This window comes from Haemorhous mexicanus, chromosome 6 (assembly GCF_027477595.1).
Source record: "Haemorhous mexicanus isolate bHaeMex1 chromosome 6, bHaeMex1.pri, whole genome shotgun sequence".
NCBI classification, from domain to species: Eukaryota; Metazoa; Chordata; class Aves; order Passeriformes; family Fringillidae; genus Haemorhous; species Haemorhous mexicanus.
The window spans coordinates 56,175,415-56,192,470 of record NC_082346.1 but is presented as its reverse complement, the minus strand read 5'-3'; the positions used below and the strand labels follow the sequence as shown (position 1 = coordinate 56,192,470).

Sequence of the window (17,056 nt, the reverse complement as noted above, 5' to 3'; positions counted from 1 at the left end):
CTAGGACTAAAATTCCACAGCACAAAGTTAAGAAGCAGTGGGTATAAGTTAGTGTCACAACGATTTCTGGTTCTTACATAGGCCTGAAGTTATCTGCGCCATTGTCTATTGGAGGCAACATCATCTTCGTGTGCACAGAGGCTGACATGGACATCGACTTCTGATGTCGCAGCCGAACACTGGAGAAGGATGTGGTACAAACTGAAGCAGGGCTAGCTGCGTAAGCGAACATTTCTGTCAGGCTGCGAGGGGGTTTGGGTTCAGGCAGAGGCAGAAAGAAGAGCATGATGGACCAACAACAAACTACTGCATAGAAAAAAAAAAGCAAACTTTTCCTTCTATTAACTGGTTTATCAAAGAACACGAACTCTAACAGCCCTCCTCTTCTAAGTACAGCAGTAACTGCCCTACACTCCCCTTAAAAAGCATCCTTACTTACATGGCACTGCACATCTGTAAGTGCCCATGCTCTTACCATTAGCATTAGTTTGCAGTGATACCCTCCTTGATGTACAGAACCTGAATAACTCAGAATTCTATGCCAAAGTTCTACGATAAAGCACTGATCTAACTTGTATTGCTCTTAACAGTAAACAATGCATTAAAACCCCACCAAATGTACTTTCCAAAAGACTCATGATAGCTCCATTACTACAGCAAAATCCTTTGTTTTCAGAATGTATCAGAATGTTAAAAGAAATTAGCGAAAGCTGGGCAAGCTGTTAAATCTACATCAGATAACTGAGACACTTCACAAGTACAATCAAAACCAAAAATACCACCATCTTTAACAACTCCAGAGAGGCCAAAAGAAAAAGGCTGCTAATAATGAACCTGTACGTTTAGTAGGCACTGAACATGCTTGTTGCTCCCTGAAGAAAGAAGAATGACTGTTGAAGAGCATCTTGTATTGCTCTGACCATGAACATTAAATTTTCCAAATTACTATTCAGGCTTTGAAGGAAAGTATAGAGCACTGTCTTAGCAGAATGGCCAGTAAGCTGCCAGCTGCATGGTATGTTCAAATAGGAGAATTACATTTAGTTATTTATTTAGGACAAAATACTCTTTGCAGCCTTCACATTATCTAGTAATGATAAGGATAGGAGAAAAGTGAGAAGCCACAAGATGTTTTGGGCCTTTCAGACTACACCACCACCTCATTCATTTGAAGTTTGCTTTAAAAGTAAGACAGCCATAATTCAGAAATTTTGGTCGAGGTTAAGAAATCCAAAATTCTCAGTGACAGTTTCATGACACTGCATGTTCACTTCCAAGTTACTTCTTGGTTACACACAAAACCCCAAGTCCTGTTACTGAATTCTGGTACATCAGACTCTGGAGAGAAAAATGCTAGTGCAGCTACAAGTGTCAGCTCCCCCACTTCTCAGGCTTGGCTCCCAAAGCACCAGTGCAAAGCACCACACAGCTCAGACATCTGAACTGGTAGCTAAAATGCTTAGCAAAACATACTTGGTTTTGGTTTGTTTTTAACTTTTCAGGATCTGAAAAACTTCACCTGAGTCATGCATGCATCTCAACAATGCTGAATCCATCAGGATGACAACTACAAGCACTACTTACAATGAAGCCTTCAATACAGGCCCAGCATTTACATTACCCCAGGGTTTTAAGGAATTTTCAGAAAATGAAAATTCATCTCAAAACTAATACCCTGAAGTCACAAAACTGGTCACTAGTCTCTCAAGCTCTTCCAGCTCATTTCCTCTATATTTACTGCAAAAGATAAAGAATCTAGTTTTACAATACAAGACCCAAATTTTTAGTCACCTGCCTCCAAAGATGTGACATCTAAAGGTATCACTAAAGGACCTTCTCCTCCTCTGATGCTTAGAAATCAGCTTCTTTGGATTACTAGCCTGGGAACACAGGAACAGTGAACTAACAATCACCAATTAGTGCCAAGGCTTATTAAAAATCTGAAGCTGTTGTAAATCATTTGTGTTACAAATGATTTAAAGCAATTGCCTATCATTATGAAGAGCATTTCATGAGTCCCCAAGTGTGTTAATTAATGCTCAGGCTTTGGAGGAAAGCCAAAGGAGTTGTCTCCAGCAGAACGCCTGTGTCAGCCACACAATGTGTTAAAGAGAGATGGGAGACTCAGAACTCTTTGCTTCTATCAGTCTGGCATGGGTCTTCAAGACTACTGTCTCCAACATCAGATCTAGTGACTATTGATTCTTTAAAGGTTTCATACTTTCAGAAACAGTGCCCTCTCAGAATTCAATGTGGGAGATAAAAGCAGAATAAGCAATGTTTTAATGCTTTCTCTACAGAAAAAATTAGAGATTTTAAACGTGTGCATCTTGCCTTTTTGGTAAGTCTCCCAAGTTTTCAGTGAGTCACAGTCTGAGTAGCTATGGAAAATCTAAAATCTAATCTGTAATAAACCAATTACTGCAATTACTCTAGCCTGCAACATTTGCCACCAAGAGACATTTCAAAAGCATAGAAGTAATTTTTAACTAAACCTTGGATATGTATAAAGCCCAGGTTCAACTTCAGATCTTGCTTTACAGAAGAAAAAAGAACAAGTTTCTAGAGTTACTTTCTGCCAAGCTGAGAGTACAGCATCATTAAAGATTAATTCAGAAGAGCCAGTCCCATCAATCACCATGTTGATTTTTCCTGCATTAAAGGTCCCTGCACTTTGTGACCAGTCAATGCTTTACCCAGTTACAGCAACAAAATACATTCAGATGTAAATTCTGTGCCAAAGCATGGTAATTCTGAAACTGTGCCAAAAAGAACATGCAGTTTAGTATTGAAGCATTTCAGACAATGAAAGGTCTCCAGCTGTAATACAATTAGCAATGCATTCTCATTACCTTTTCTGTTTCTAACCCTCTATAAAAAGTAATGAATGTAATAATAAAAAATGCATGATAAAAGCTATAAAGACATTTTTCACCCATGCAAATATAAATTCTCAGACATTATTTCATTATTTGAAATAATGACCCAAAAAAGGCTAGTTTATAGAAAAAGCAAATGATGTTTAAATATCATATTGACAATAAAAAGTAAATTACAGAAGGATAACCAATTATGAATATAAACCACAACTAATGTATCTGTCGAGTGCTACTCAATCTTAACTTTGAATTTAAGGTCTATATGTGACAAACCAGAAAAACATCAGTTTCCTGAGAAACTGAAAGCTGGGGAAATGAAATTACTTCATAAGATAGTTCTTTATGAGTATGAACTTTACTCCCAAATTAAGGAAACATCTAAATCTCAAGCATTCCTAGTAAACAATATCTAGTAGCTTTTAAAAATGTAATTAAGAAACTGTAGGCAAGATATTAATTTAAGGATCAGCAGAAATGGTACTAAACCAAGTAATCAAGTAATAAAAAATTATCAAAACTATTATGGACAGAAAGATTAATTTTTTTCAAAGAGTGTTTGGAAAGAAAAAAAGCTATTAACACATCAAATCAGAGAAAGGATGGTGACCTTTACCATAAACAACTTGGTAACATTAACAAGGAGTAACCAGTGAAGGCTGAGACAGACACACCAAGGGACAGCACCAAAGAGCTGTGCTGTACTTCACAAGACAGGTGACTGCAGGCCCAGCTGGCCAACTACACTTTTGGCAGTCTTCAAACTTATACCTGACTCTTTCCTTAATCACTTTCCATTTGCAGAAAGCTAGGAGGAAGAGACAGGATCAAAATCATGCTCTTTATCCCTAGGCTCCAGGAATCAAACAGGGAATAGACAGGCTTTCCAGTCAACATCACAATTCCTCATCAACTGCCAAAAGGAGGGAAAAAATTTGTGCAAAAACACAAGTTAGAAAACAGGTATTTTCTTCCCACCCTTTATAAAATATTATAATATTAGGAATAATATTAGGAAGGGCTGGAGAAAATTTGGAAGCATAGTAGAGGGGTACACATTCTTTTAAGTACCAGCTATCTGAGTGCTCTCCTGGCAAGGGTTAACTACTTAATTGTTACCATCTTTTGACAGCAGTAAAATTCTAACAAGAAATTAAAATACCTCAGCCAGGCAGGAAATTTGGTGGTGTTCCTCCCAACTGCTACTCTGTACCTGATATCTATATTCACTATAATTTTATTTCTGACAGCTCTTCTCAGTCTTCACAGGATGGCAGTAGATGATGTGACCACAGTGCCAACACATACAGTGTTTAGCTCCAGTTCTCATGCTCTACTCAGGCTTTCATTCAGTAAATTAAAAGGGATTTGTTATTTCTCTGACTGTTTTCATTCAGAACATGGAGATACCCTGAGGAGGGAAGCAGCTGAGTTCTGTAAATCCTGGGAAACTAAACTGCCAGAGGATCAGCAAGGAACACTGTTAGTCCCAGACAATGGTGGATCACCATTTCATCTTTGCTCAGAAAAAAATACCTTCTCCCTGAGACTTTGTAACAAAAATGGTATTTCAAATAATCCCAGTGAAACGAGTTTAGAGTGAAATATAAAAAGAGAATTAAGAGAGATTGACTTTGTACTCTGACACTAAACAAGGCTCTTTTGCAAGCACACGCAGAAGAATTTGGCCACAGGAGTTCACAACAGATTTAAGATGAAGGCTGCTACAAACATTTCATGTATTTAACCAGAAATCAGAAACTTCCATTTACATTCTAAGTATAAAGGCTATCAAATTAAATATAGGAAAAAAAATCAAGCCCCAACATACTTACAGGTGCTCCATAACCAAAGATCTATACTCACCTTTTATCATGAATTACATTAGAAAACCACTTATTTTTAAATTAGGCATTAGAATTTTTTTGGAAAGGTGAAGACAAGTGACATACACCATAGGAAGACATTTCATATACCTGTTCTCCTTGCCATTTTGTATCACTGAATGCCTATCAGCAGTGGTTCTTTCACTACAAACATATGTGTTGCGCCGCGTCATTGCTCCAGGGGTAGTATTATTCTACAATTAAAAAACATAGGTTTGTTATTCCCCACAGAAGGCTTTTCTGAGGTTAGTCTGCATATAACTGAAGGCTTTGTACTTAATGCTAGTTCTATGCAGCTCTAAACTTACAGTAATTAAATAACTTAATATACAAACTCCATCTAGTATTTGTAAGGAATATTGCAATCAGAAAAAATAATTCTAACAGGTTGTTCATGTATTTCATAATGATGGCTCAAAATTAATATTCCTTAAAGGTTTTAATTACAAATGTTCTGAATTACAAATTCTGAGTATATACAGCATTCTTCTACATCTGCATAGCCTGTGTCTTTATAGCCTATTTTTGAATACTTTACCACTTGTAGATTGTAGAATTTTCCTTTAAGTTAAAACCATACCCTTAAACAAGATAGGAAAAGCAAAGACTTAACAAACAAATGTGGTAAAATTCAGTGGGAAGGTAAACATAGACTTTGAAATATTAAGATACTATGAAACACTAGACAAGTTTTAAAAACAGGGAAGAATAAGAGACAAATTGCAGAGAATTTTAGTAAGACATTTTTTAAAATACACATTTCGATACGAGCATAATACATTGAGGACAAGAGAACCAGGGGGATTTAAACTACAGACCTTACTTTAGAGGGGAGAAAAGAAATAGAATTACTTTGCCTCTGTCTTTACAGAGAAAGAGGGTGGAGATATGCCCAAGTTGGCGGTCAATTTTCCAGGAACGACTGAGAAGCTATAGGTAATTCACAGATAACAGAATTATAAAAAGTTAGATGCAATTACTGTAGGAAAAGCAGGGTGGTCCAGACAAACATGCACCCCCAGGTCGTAGAGGATGTAAAAGCTGGCAAGCCTTTGTATTTTTTTCTCCCCACCCCAAGAACAAAACACAGGAAACTGCAAATGGTTGGAAAAGTAGAAAAAAACCTTGAAAAGTTTTCTTTAAAGAAAAGGATCACGGGGCAAAGCAGGAAGCAAAAAAGGCTATAAACTTCAAACATCACTGCTGGGGAAAGTCTTGGAGGAGGTCAGCTTAAGGGAATGACTGGTCAGCACCTGGATAAGCACATGTTGAGTAAGGAGGGCCACTAAAAATCAGGCAGGGGACTTCATGCTCAACTAACCTTTTGGAGCTCTTTGAAGAATTATGCTATGACGGACAAGGGAAACTCAGCGGATTTTAAAAATAGCATTAAGAAAAGGTTTCGCATAAACGGTCACAGGAGAGAATCATGGCAAGAAGGATTAAAAAAAAGAAAGGAAAAACTAGTTCAAGCACAAAAGCAGAGTAGCCAAACCTTTTTTGTTTCCGAACCTGAAATAGAACTGTTAAAGTGGAGTATCCTCAATAAATACCAAAAGCTCCTCCAGTGCCTTAAGGCAAAATATCTGTTATCTAGGGAGTCTCAAGCAACACATTCCCTGAGCTATTTAACCTTGAAGCCATCTCGTCTAAGAGACTGCTGACCTGTCTGTTACACATCTTTTTAAACAAATGTACAGTGAAGTGCACAACCTCCTGGTGTTAAAAAGCACAAAGACAAAGGATATTTTAGACTGGCAGAACAATTAATTAACATGTTAGATGCATGCAGCTGTCTAAAGGGTTCTCAAGTATTCTTCACTAGATATTCCTTAGGGATAAGCATGTGCCAAGCATCAGCAGAAGCCTTCCTGCCCCTTTCCTTACACTTTATTCCTTATGCATCCCTTGTCTTCATAATCATTTATTTATTTAAAAAAAACTCACCACCAATTCTTCCACTTTGACATTTATCACTGTATAAACACCTCTCTCTTTACTAAGCATGCCAGCAATGAAAGCTGTGCACCTAAGGTGAGGTTTTGTTTATTTGCTCTTGGGAGGTCACACTGAGCAGGACAATTCTTGGAGGCCTCACAAACCAATGGTACAGTGAAATATTGCTTATTAGTATTTGCAGATAATTTTGTTCTGTGTTCTGAACATATTAGGGGATGAGGCACCTAAAACATCCAACAATGGTCTTCTGGTGGGAAATAAGCACAATAATCAGTGGCTTCCTTCTTTCCACCTGCCCCCTTTGAACATGAAATGTTGGTTTCCCTTGAGAAAACACCACATAACCTTACAATGTATCGTCATGTGGCACATCTGGAAAGACAAGACTGCAATCTCTGTGCTGGACCAGACTTTTAAGACTATGCATTTTCAGGTCTGGGAGTTTTGGTATTCATATCTGAAATGAGAGGACTGCAAGGACACGCTCTCCCAGCTCATTCTGAAAAGATGCAAAGATGGAAGCATCAGTATACATTTTTTCCTGTTTGACTCAGATTTCAGAGGTCAGAGGAAGAGCTTAAGCACTTCAAGGTTTCAAATTTCAGTTTTGGCAAGAATAGTCTTGGTATTATGGCCTTTCCACTTTCTAGTGTGTGACCTTTCGCGATTCATCAAGGAAGCTCTTCAGCTGTGACTTTTTGTTCAGCCCATCTACAGACTGCTAATCTCTGGACATGACTAAATAGCACAGGTGCACAGCACTGGAAACTGGTGTGAGCAGCACCCCATTCCCTGATGGAATGACAGCTCCCAGGGTCAGGGGTAGCTGCCTCAGTTCATCTTCATGGCATTGTCTGCCTTCTTTGCAGGAGAAGCTGACACAGCCCAGCACAGGCTGAGACTTGTGAGCACATGCACAAGGTCCACTGCACAAAGGATGAATTTGTGGTACAGAATCCTCCTCTTTTCCTAGAGAGAGTCTTGTGTGCACTGCTCAGGCAGGCTATTTCCCATTAAGAGACACCAGAGGAAGTACTGATGAAAAACTTTCATAAAAAACTTCTGACTTACAACAGTGAACCAATCTATTTAGTTAAGAACACTAGTATGGTTTTTGGTCCTGGATGACTTTTCAAATGTACCACCTATTCTCCTCTTCCAGTTTTCTCAAAGCTATTCTAAGGGTTCTGGGACAGCTTTATTATAATATTGAGGAAAAAATTCAAAGCTCTAAGAAACAAACAAAGAATTATTAAAACACAGATATACCACTTCCTGGTAACTATCCAATGTCTGTAGCAGGTTTTCATTATTAATTTGGTATTTGCCCAAATAGCTTGAAGATTTTTGATGTGTACTTGTTCAGCTTGCAGAACAATTTTGTTTACAACAGTTTAAACACTCTTATCAACTTTAGAAGTACAGCTTGGAGCCCCTCACTCCAGTCCCAGACTCAGCTATCTGCTCTCCAAGCACGACTCTTATCCTTAAGTGCAGGTTTTTATGCTCTGTTACTCAATAACAGCAGCACACATCTGACTAAGGGTCTCCAGCAAGGACTGGTTCTACTACTTTTGCTGTTCTGTGAAAATATTAATTGTTTTTATTGGATATTTTTACATCTCTTCAGTGTTTTTCCATCATATTGCAGATTTCAGGACTTCAGTGCTCAGTAAAACAAAAACTCTCTTCACCTCAAACTTTTTCCAACCTCAGGACAATATGGTAACTCCTTCGATTTTTTTTTTTCCTTCTAGATGCATGCCAGCAGTGTAAGAAACAGAATTCCCTACTCAGCTGCAGGAAATGAGTAAAAACTCAGTGCTTCCTATCATTCCCAACAACCAGAAAGCCAAAGTGTCACCTTTGCAGTCTTTTGCAGGGGGGATAAAAATGAAAGGAAAAAAAAAGAGTTTGAACTGTCTGGTGTGAAGAGCTATAAACAGAGAGAATTTTAAACACTAATTATTGAGTGACAACGTAAGTCTGATTTCCCGTTCACCACCTGGTATCCCTGCAGGTAAAAGATCAGCTGGACACTGCTGATCAGTTGCACACTGAGACAGGGAAGCATTGTCTGGTTAGGAGCTGAAATTTTATTTCAGGTACAGTAGTAAGAAATTTGAAATAAGCCTACTGGAATAAATCCCCAATATTTGGGAGTGGCACAGAATAGCAGATGAAAAGATACTGAATGTAAAGTGTGTTGTAACTGTGACACAAATCTTTTGAACAAGGCACCATACAATACGATGTGAAGTTCAAAGTAGGACAAAAACTGATTTGATTATCCTAGAATTTTGAGATTCAATAGCTAAGAACTGTCTTTTAAAAGAAAACCAAATCTGAAGGGTTTCTGGACTGATCAAGAACAAAGAGAAACTGTGGAGGACCACAAAAACAAAAAGGGTCCGCAAAATCCTGAATTCTTGTTCACATTTATGAGTAACTGCTGCTACAGTAGAAGATGTGTTTTCCCAAGGAAACTCTTGGGCTGATATCCTTGAGGCAAGTCACTACTAGTCACTCAGCCAACTGACAATACAGGGCCAATAAAGTAAAGTAAGTTTAATTTCACTTCTTTTGCTTCAGACTGTCCTGCAGCTCAGGAAGTCATGTTCTCATTTGCTGTAAGTAATGGTGCTAATTATTATGGCCAAAGAACTGTGACAGCTTTTTGGGATGAGTTAAAAAAAAAAATTAAAGTTCTGTTGCAAGTTGAACAAGTTGAATAAAGGACTGAAATTTTTTTTCTTCTGAAAAGAGGGAAGTTTTTCAATACAAAATCCCAACATTTCAGAAATTAAATGTCACATGACTGAAGCATTATGTGAAAACAGATTTCCAACTTTGCCTTTGAGGGAGGAACCACAGAGAACATAAGTTAAAGCCAAAATGAACAAAGGATTTTCTTTTGGCACACTGCCTGTTGCTAAACCATTTACTACTTGTGCTCCTTTGTATGTTTTTATTGTTGTTGTTGTGGTTTAGAGGCAGGTGGGGGAAGCCCACAAGGACAAAAGCCAGGCACACTGCTTTTGAATACAGGCTGAAATACATCTTTGAAGGGTTTTTAGAACTACATTTCTTTGATAATCTTAACAACATAACTATGACATAAAATAGTAATGTTTGAGGACAAAGATTAGGTGGTTCCTTATACACATGAAACTATAAAACAGGATAACAAAAATAGAGATTTCATTCTTCTGTACAGAGGCCACAGAGGAGTGGTTGGTGATATCAGGAGCAACATAACTACCTTTTTTTTTGTTTTATTTTTTCTTAATACCCAAATCATGTCTGTTTACCAAGAGCTACTAGTGCTAATTATGAATACTGACTACTTCAAAACTATTAAGAGGTGACTTGAGTAGCTGACATTGCAAGGGAAAAAATACCTACATTTACTCTTGATAAATGAAAAGTAAAATCAGCACCACCTGTAAGTCACACATTTAACACTTTTTTACACCTCAAAAAAATTAAAGGTTTTGATAAATAAATGTTTCTACTTACACTAGGGACAGCTGAACTTTTCTTACGTTCAGGAATATCAGCCTTATTTGGATTGCTGGCATTCCCAAGCATTGGGCTAGCTGGTGCAATTCCTCTTCCTGCAACAGCACTACTGCTGGATTTTCTTGACTGAATTCCTTCCTCTTTGAGGTCACTGTCTGTAGTACTAGTCTGGCTTCTTTTAGGATATGCCACTACTGAGGGGATGGATGGTCCAGCTTAAAAAACAAACAAAAGAAACAGGAAAAGGATTTTTCTTCTCAGAAGTTCAGTGACTATTTTTTATCACAATGGAAATGTACTCACACATGAGAACCAACACAGTTAACACTGACAACCAGAGTTGCAAAAAGATAATTAAATTATTGAAATACATGTATTTCAGGAAACAGTAGAATATTGTGAAAAACAACTTGATTTCCATGAAAGTTCCAAGAATTTCATTAAGGTTTCTCATTTGGCTTGCTAGAAGAACCCTTTAGAGTCACTTTAAAGTCACTTAACAAGCAACTGACTCATTCAAAGCAGAGCATCCCTCATTAGCACAGTGCTGCCATGTGCTGCTCCGGCCAATTTCCTGAGACAGGCAGGTGGTGACACAGCCCTGGGGCACAGCAGCACTGGTGGCTGCTGCTCTGTGCTCCTGCAGAAGTGGCAGTGGCTCAGCCTCCCCAAGTGTGCCAGGAACACACAACTGCTCCCACACCTGAGAATGAGGAAGCCCCTTCAACAGTGCCAAGCTCCCTCTTGCTTCAACAGCCTTCTTCAGGCTGGGTAAAGTCTGTGGGGCGTGTCAGGATTGTGTTCTCTGACATCTCACACCTCTGATGTTACCTCTGTAACATCAAGTTACATCAACTTCTTAGTTAAATGTTTTAATAAGAGTTAATCAAAAAGTGTATGTATGTATATACACAGACATAAAGAACACATATAAATACATAAACATATAAATATATACTATGTAGCTAAAACTTGTTTCACAATATCAAAAACCCCAGTAACTGGCATCCCAGAAGACTACCCAAGCAAAACAATCTCTGCAGAGAAACTGCCTAAACTGGGCTTCCTTTCATGAGTTGTCTGAGCAGGAGGATGTTTAAGACATTTAGAAAGTCCTAATCTACTACATTGCACTCTCATTAAGCAGAAAAGTTGTAAGTTTGTCAGAGTCATTGTTCTTTAGAAATTGAATTCCTGGGGGACAACCAAGTGACACTAGCCTCAGGAAACAGGAAACCAGAAATATTGGCAAACTGACATTTCTTCAAGTTTTAGACACAAGCTGACCTACTAGTGTCAAAAGAAAACAAAAGCTGAACAGACATACAAGAGCATGGGGGAGGAGTGCTGTGCTTTTCATGAAAAAGGGGGTTGCAACATTCTCTTCAATTTGTGTAACAAGATTTTGCCAGCATAGTCAGGAATTTATGGGACAACACAAGGCAGAACAAGAGAATTAAGCTGGTGTATTCAGTGCTCCTCTAAAAGCTCTTTTGAAGCCTTTATAACAAAACCAATTTAAAAAATCAATTATTCACTGAAATATTTAAGCACCATGCTGTGAACTATGCTCCTTACACTTGGGGGATGGAGACAAATGCAGAAACTGAGCAGAACTGGCAGTCACTGTACCCGGCAAGACTGAAAATGAGAAATGCTCACCGTGATCACTGTACCGCCGCTGCTTCTGGCTGGAAGATATGCTTCTCTGAACTTTGTGATGAGGAGATTGTCCAGTGCTATTATTAAGATCACTACTTGGCCTAACTTTGGCAAGTGAAAGATTGCTGCTGGAGCTTGAATCACTTGCATCCAACTACAATACAAACGAGAGTATTAAAACGAGAAGTTCAGACAAAACAAAACATCCACCACCTTCTGGGAGCAGGAACAGGAGGGTGGAAGGTGGCTCTGCTACATGGGAAATTACTGATGGCATGGGCAGCTGCTTAGAGGTCCCTCCTTCTTCAAGGTTGTTGTACAACTGTCTTAGGTAAAACTCAGTGGAATTTGCAGCTCCTCAAAGATAATCAGTAAAGAAAATCCATTTCTCCTTTCAGAACTCTTCCCTCAGAGTTCTCCAAGATTTTAACAGGAAGAGAGGATACACTTTGTAGAGGCCACTACACCAACTCCTCCAGCAGAGGAACCAAGAGCAGCTTACTGATGCTGAGCCCTCTCAGCATTGTATGGAAAGGCAATGTACAATGCAAGAACTTCTTCAGGTTGGTCAGTCCTGCTCCTTGGTTCTCTTAAAATAGTTACAGCTGGCACATTCACAGCAGAGCTCCTAGACTAGCCAGGACAGTAACTGCTGAGCAAACAGGGCAGTTCTGGAGAGCCTAAAGGCAAGAGTTTATGGCTCAAAATTAGGTGAGAACAAATCTGCTTCACTTGGACTGCTGATGAGTAGAACAACATGACTTTAAGTGCAATGGATTTTTGTGCAGGAACACAATGCCTACAGTAACTGACTTAATTTTTGCTTCTGACTCTGCTAAGGACACTTTCTGATTTGCTTCTTTGCAGTTTTAAGAATGGTACTTACCTCTGATGACTTCCTTCCTAGCAGTAAGTATGTAGCTGTGATTTCATCATACTTCATTTTACTAAGGGATTCTTGAATTTCTTCTTGAGAATATCCCATTCCTACCATAATATCTAAAACCAAGCAGACATTCTGTAAGTACCTGAAACTCTGATGTTCAGGCTGGCTGAGTGTTCAAGAGAAAGGATGGAACATTTAAAGAATTAAAACAGAATTATTAATTTTGAGAGCATAAACCTGATCAAGGATCAGTTTGAAAGGATTAGTTACTTTTTCCAAATGTCAAACAAATACAGGGTGGTGGTGGAGGAAAGAAAAACAACCCTCCCACATCATGCAAACAGTACTGTGGTCCTGGAAAGGACTCTATTACCTATTCTTTTCTGGTCCGAGATGTCTAGTTCTGGTTCAACAAAAGGTTTAAGTTCATCCTCCTCATGCCCTGCATTGATCCACCTGTCCTTCATAATTTGCTACGAAAAAAAAAAAGTTTTGTTACTACAGTACACTTAGCAGCAAGGAAAACAAGCTGTGAGAAGAACAACTTCTTTATGCAACAAACACTAAGGTCTTTCCTAGTTTTTATTTTCCAGAACATTTTCAGCAACTATTGCTTTGCTCCCTACAGTCAGCTGTATTCCAGCTCACAGCTGAGAGCCACAAGCCTGCTATGCAGACCAGGAGCAGTGTGACAAGTTTGACATGGCTTGGAATTCCAAGCTTCACCAACAGAATTCCATGGAAGCCCTGTTTTGGACTTTACTCCTCCATGAGGGTACAAAAGGCAACTACAAGAGCCAATACCTCCAGCTCACAACTGAAAATGTGGAAAACAACGTGGTGGATCATCCATTGATGCAGGAATCCACAAGCTAACCACCAAAAAAAGTTATATAACATAGAAAGTGTTGTGACACATTGATTTTGAAAGTAACTGGAGTCAGATGTATTACAACCCCAGTAAACAGTATCTTTGAAGAGTCATGTGCTTTCATCAACAATGAAAGCACATGACCACCTTCAAAGCCCACCCCAAAAATGCACAGGAACAGTATGGAAATAATAAATTACAGCTCAAAAATGCAGTTTGCAAAATTTCATGCACCTCATTTGTGCAATTACCTCTAGAGTGCCTCTTTTTGTTGGGTTTAGCACCAGGAAACGTTTGAGGAGGTTTTCACAGTCTGTGGACATGTAGAAAGGAATCCTGTATTTTCCCCTTAGCACTCTTTCTCTAAGTTCCTTGGTAACAGAACAAGAACAGACAGTAAGTTGTAAGCAGCAAGTCCCTTAAAACATTAGATCAAATATTAGATAACCATGGCCAACATAGTCCACAAAAAGCTACCTTTAAGTTCTGTCCATCGAAGGGAAGAGATCCACTCACGAGAGTATAAAGAATAACACCTAAACTCCAAACATCTACTTCAGGTCCATCATATTTCTTCCCTTGAAAGAGCTCTGGAGCAGCATATGGTGGGCTGCCACAAAAGGTGTCCAGTTTATTTCCAACTGTAAACTCATTGCTAAAACCAAAGTCAGCTATTTTAATGTTCATATCTGCATCTAGCAATAGATTTTCAGCCTGGAAGAGAAAGAATGGTTTGTAGATGAATAAAATACTTGATTTAGAATGCTGTTCGTTGCTTTTACTCGTTCTTAAAAGGCAAGAAACTAAAATATCCATTAACATTCCCTTCCTTGCAAGGTCTTTAGGTGTGCTTTAGTCAATCATTAGCATGTCCTGCTTTAAAAATCTCTGTACAATGGCTTCAGACTATGGGAGCTGTTTCACTGCCTGAAAGCTTGTTACCATCTGTTTTTCTCCACAGAAATGTATCTTACATTTTGATCTATTCAGATGAAAATAAGATAAAGTCTCACTATCCATACTTGATAGCATGTGGTATTCTTGCAATACTTTGGTAATAAACATAACCTTTAAAGTGTTTTCAAGTATTCTTTTTTTTAGTGGTGGTATTGTTTTTTGCTTTTTTAAAGTTCCAAAGCTATGACAAGTTGAACAAATGACGTAGCAGTACTATTAATATAAAAGGCACAGTTTAAAGAAAAGCTATGCTGTTTCATGCCAAGCTACAAAGAAGCCACACTTCAGTTTCATTATCACTACTGGTAATTCATTCTGTTCAACATCAATTCTTGTCATATCTCTATCAAATTACCACTTAAAAAAAAATAAAAAAAGATTTCTCAGCTAACACTGACCTGCATCAGATCTGAATGCGACCACTGGGGGAGAGGTTATCTTTCAGCAGCCATTAAATGTTTGCATTTAAAAGCTTTATAAATCCTCTTCCTTTTATTTAAAATGGTTCTAAGCTGCAAATATTTCTCAAGACTCACTATAACATATGTAAATAAATAAATAAATCAGAAAGCTCAGTATAAGCTGTATTTTATAAACAATACAGGTCACACCCACAGGTACAGAAGCTGACACACATACACTGCACACACTTTTTCCTACTCACCTTGAGATCTCTATGAACAATATGCTTTTGATGGCAATACTGCACTGCAGATACTATCTGGATAGAAAACAAGCCAAATTATGTAAGTGACAACTCAAAGAAGCAGGAGCTTTAATCAAAGATTTCAACATTTATTACTGAAGTTGACATGAAGTTATCCAGTCAGAGCTACATAACCAACTCCTACAGTGACCAGTATATTTAGGAAAAAGCTGCTGAATAACTTCAATGTTATTTGATCTATTTGCTTTCTCCTATACTTGAACCAGGATTTTGTTTTTCCTGTGGGGCTAATTATAGACCAGTAGAAGCAATGACTTTCAGAAAGGTTACTGAAGTATTTCCATTCCAATACTGTATACAGCTATAAAAGCTTTCCCCCTAGACTGAGGTTTTCCAGGCCCTCTCCAAAGGTGATTTTTCATGCCATGCCAGAGAGAAAAGGGTAAGAAATAGGCTTTGATTACTTGAGAAACTACTGGGAAACAGCCAGTTTGTCAAAATTTGTGGAATGAGAAGCAACTAGGCATCTGACAGAGATCTGTTGTCTAAGTACATATGGTTAAGTGTGTTTTGTATACCATAGCAAGCTCAACGGAAAAACTCTCTTGTGTCTCTCAAGCATAATGGAACAATTTCCTCCATGATAATTTCCAAATATCATAAAGATTTTCCTGCTTTATATAGCAAACCATAGAAGCTATTTACACAGTGCAGTGTCATACTACATGGCTTCTCAGAGTCATAAGCATTGCTGCAGAACTTCACATGTATGGAAAAGCTGGATAAAGTATTATTCTTACATGACCACAAATGCAGTCAAATGCATTTTGTCATGCACGCATGGCCAGAATTGAGGCAGATGTTGTGGTTTGTTAGAATAAGTGGAACTGCACATAAAAATAGTAACTACATTTAAATAAATATATTTTCAGTCTTCATTCAAGAGTAAGAACTTCCCCAGCAGAAAGATGAGGTAGCATTACTGTTCCAAGAAAACTCCTGATCAGATCACCAGTCTAGTGTAAGGATCTCCTGTACTGGTGAAGGAGCAAGGGTTCTCTCCCTCAGCATTTAGAGCACATGAAAGGTGTTGGTAGGTTCTTGGTAGGTCAAATCACTGATGCACCAGTAAGTTTTGTATTTGAAACCTAAGCACCAAAGTGATCTCTGTGCCCTGTAATATTGAATCACTCCCATGCAAAATGTCACCTTAGGAACCAAGCAGACGGTGGAAAGCTGAAGTACTATTTCCATTCCCTACACATTCATTCTGGTTTGGCTTTTTCCTTTATATGCTGGTTCCCTCTTTCAGACTCCAAGTTCAGCTTTTTACAGTTACTGAAACTGCCAAAGTGCTCCCATGCCACCACTTGTCCCCTCCTTTTGGTTTCCATTCCTTTTCTCTCTGCTACCATTACCTCAGCCCCAGTCACAAGCTCACTCTGCAGGGGCTTCCAGTGCTGACAGCATGACAAACACCTCAGGCTTTATTCAGGATTGCAGAGACACAGCACTATCACCACTCACTCCTGAACTGCTTTATTGTGACTGCCTAAGAGCAGAAGGCTGAGCAGATGATCAATCAGTAGCTTCCTTTGGAGATGCTTTTGAACTCCTCTGCATTGCAACAGGATGGCACAGAGACTGCCGAAGTGACTCCAATCCATGTGAAGTGAAATAATGAAATGTGTAGGACATCAATAATTGAAGAACATAACTGAATGAAAAACAGCACAAAGCATGGCTGCTCCAGACTGAAACCCTTGTCTT

The 17,056-nt window shown here is 38.5% G+C and overlaps 1 protein-coding gene across 13 annotated transcripts in view; it reads right to left on the bottom strand.

The window, feature by feature from the left end:
• MARK3 (microtubule affinity regulating kinase 3) overlaps nt 1-17,056 on the bottom strand; it is a 60,901-nt gene that overhangs the window by 11,064 nt on the left and 32,781 nt on the right. For 7 of the 13 annotated variants that reach the window (XM_059850404.1, XM_059850407.1, XM_059850402.1 and 4 more), the window contains 8 exons: nt 15,284-15,340; nt 14,140-14,376; nt 13,914-14,033; nt 13,165-13,264; nt 12,792-12,904; nt 11,906-12,059; nt 10,241-10,458; nt 4,853-4,956 (listed from right to left, as the gene is read on the bottom strand). In XM_059850404.1, the coding sequence (XP_059706387.1) occupies nt 4,853-4,956; nt 10,241-10,458; nt 11,906-12,059; nt 12,792-12,904; nt 13,165-13,264; nt 13,914-14,033; nt 14,140-14,376; nt 15,284-15,340 (1,103 nt within the window). Of the gene's footprint in view, nt 1-77; nt 243-4,852; nt 4,957-10,240; nt 10,459-11,905; nt 12,060-12,791; nt 12,905-13,164; nt 13,265-13,913; nt 14,034-14,139; nt 14,377-15,283; nt 15,341-17,056 lie in introns of all 13 variants that reach the window. The other 6 variants (XM_059850395.1, XM_059850396.1, XM_059850398.1 and 3 more) reach the window with 1 other exon arrangement.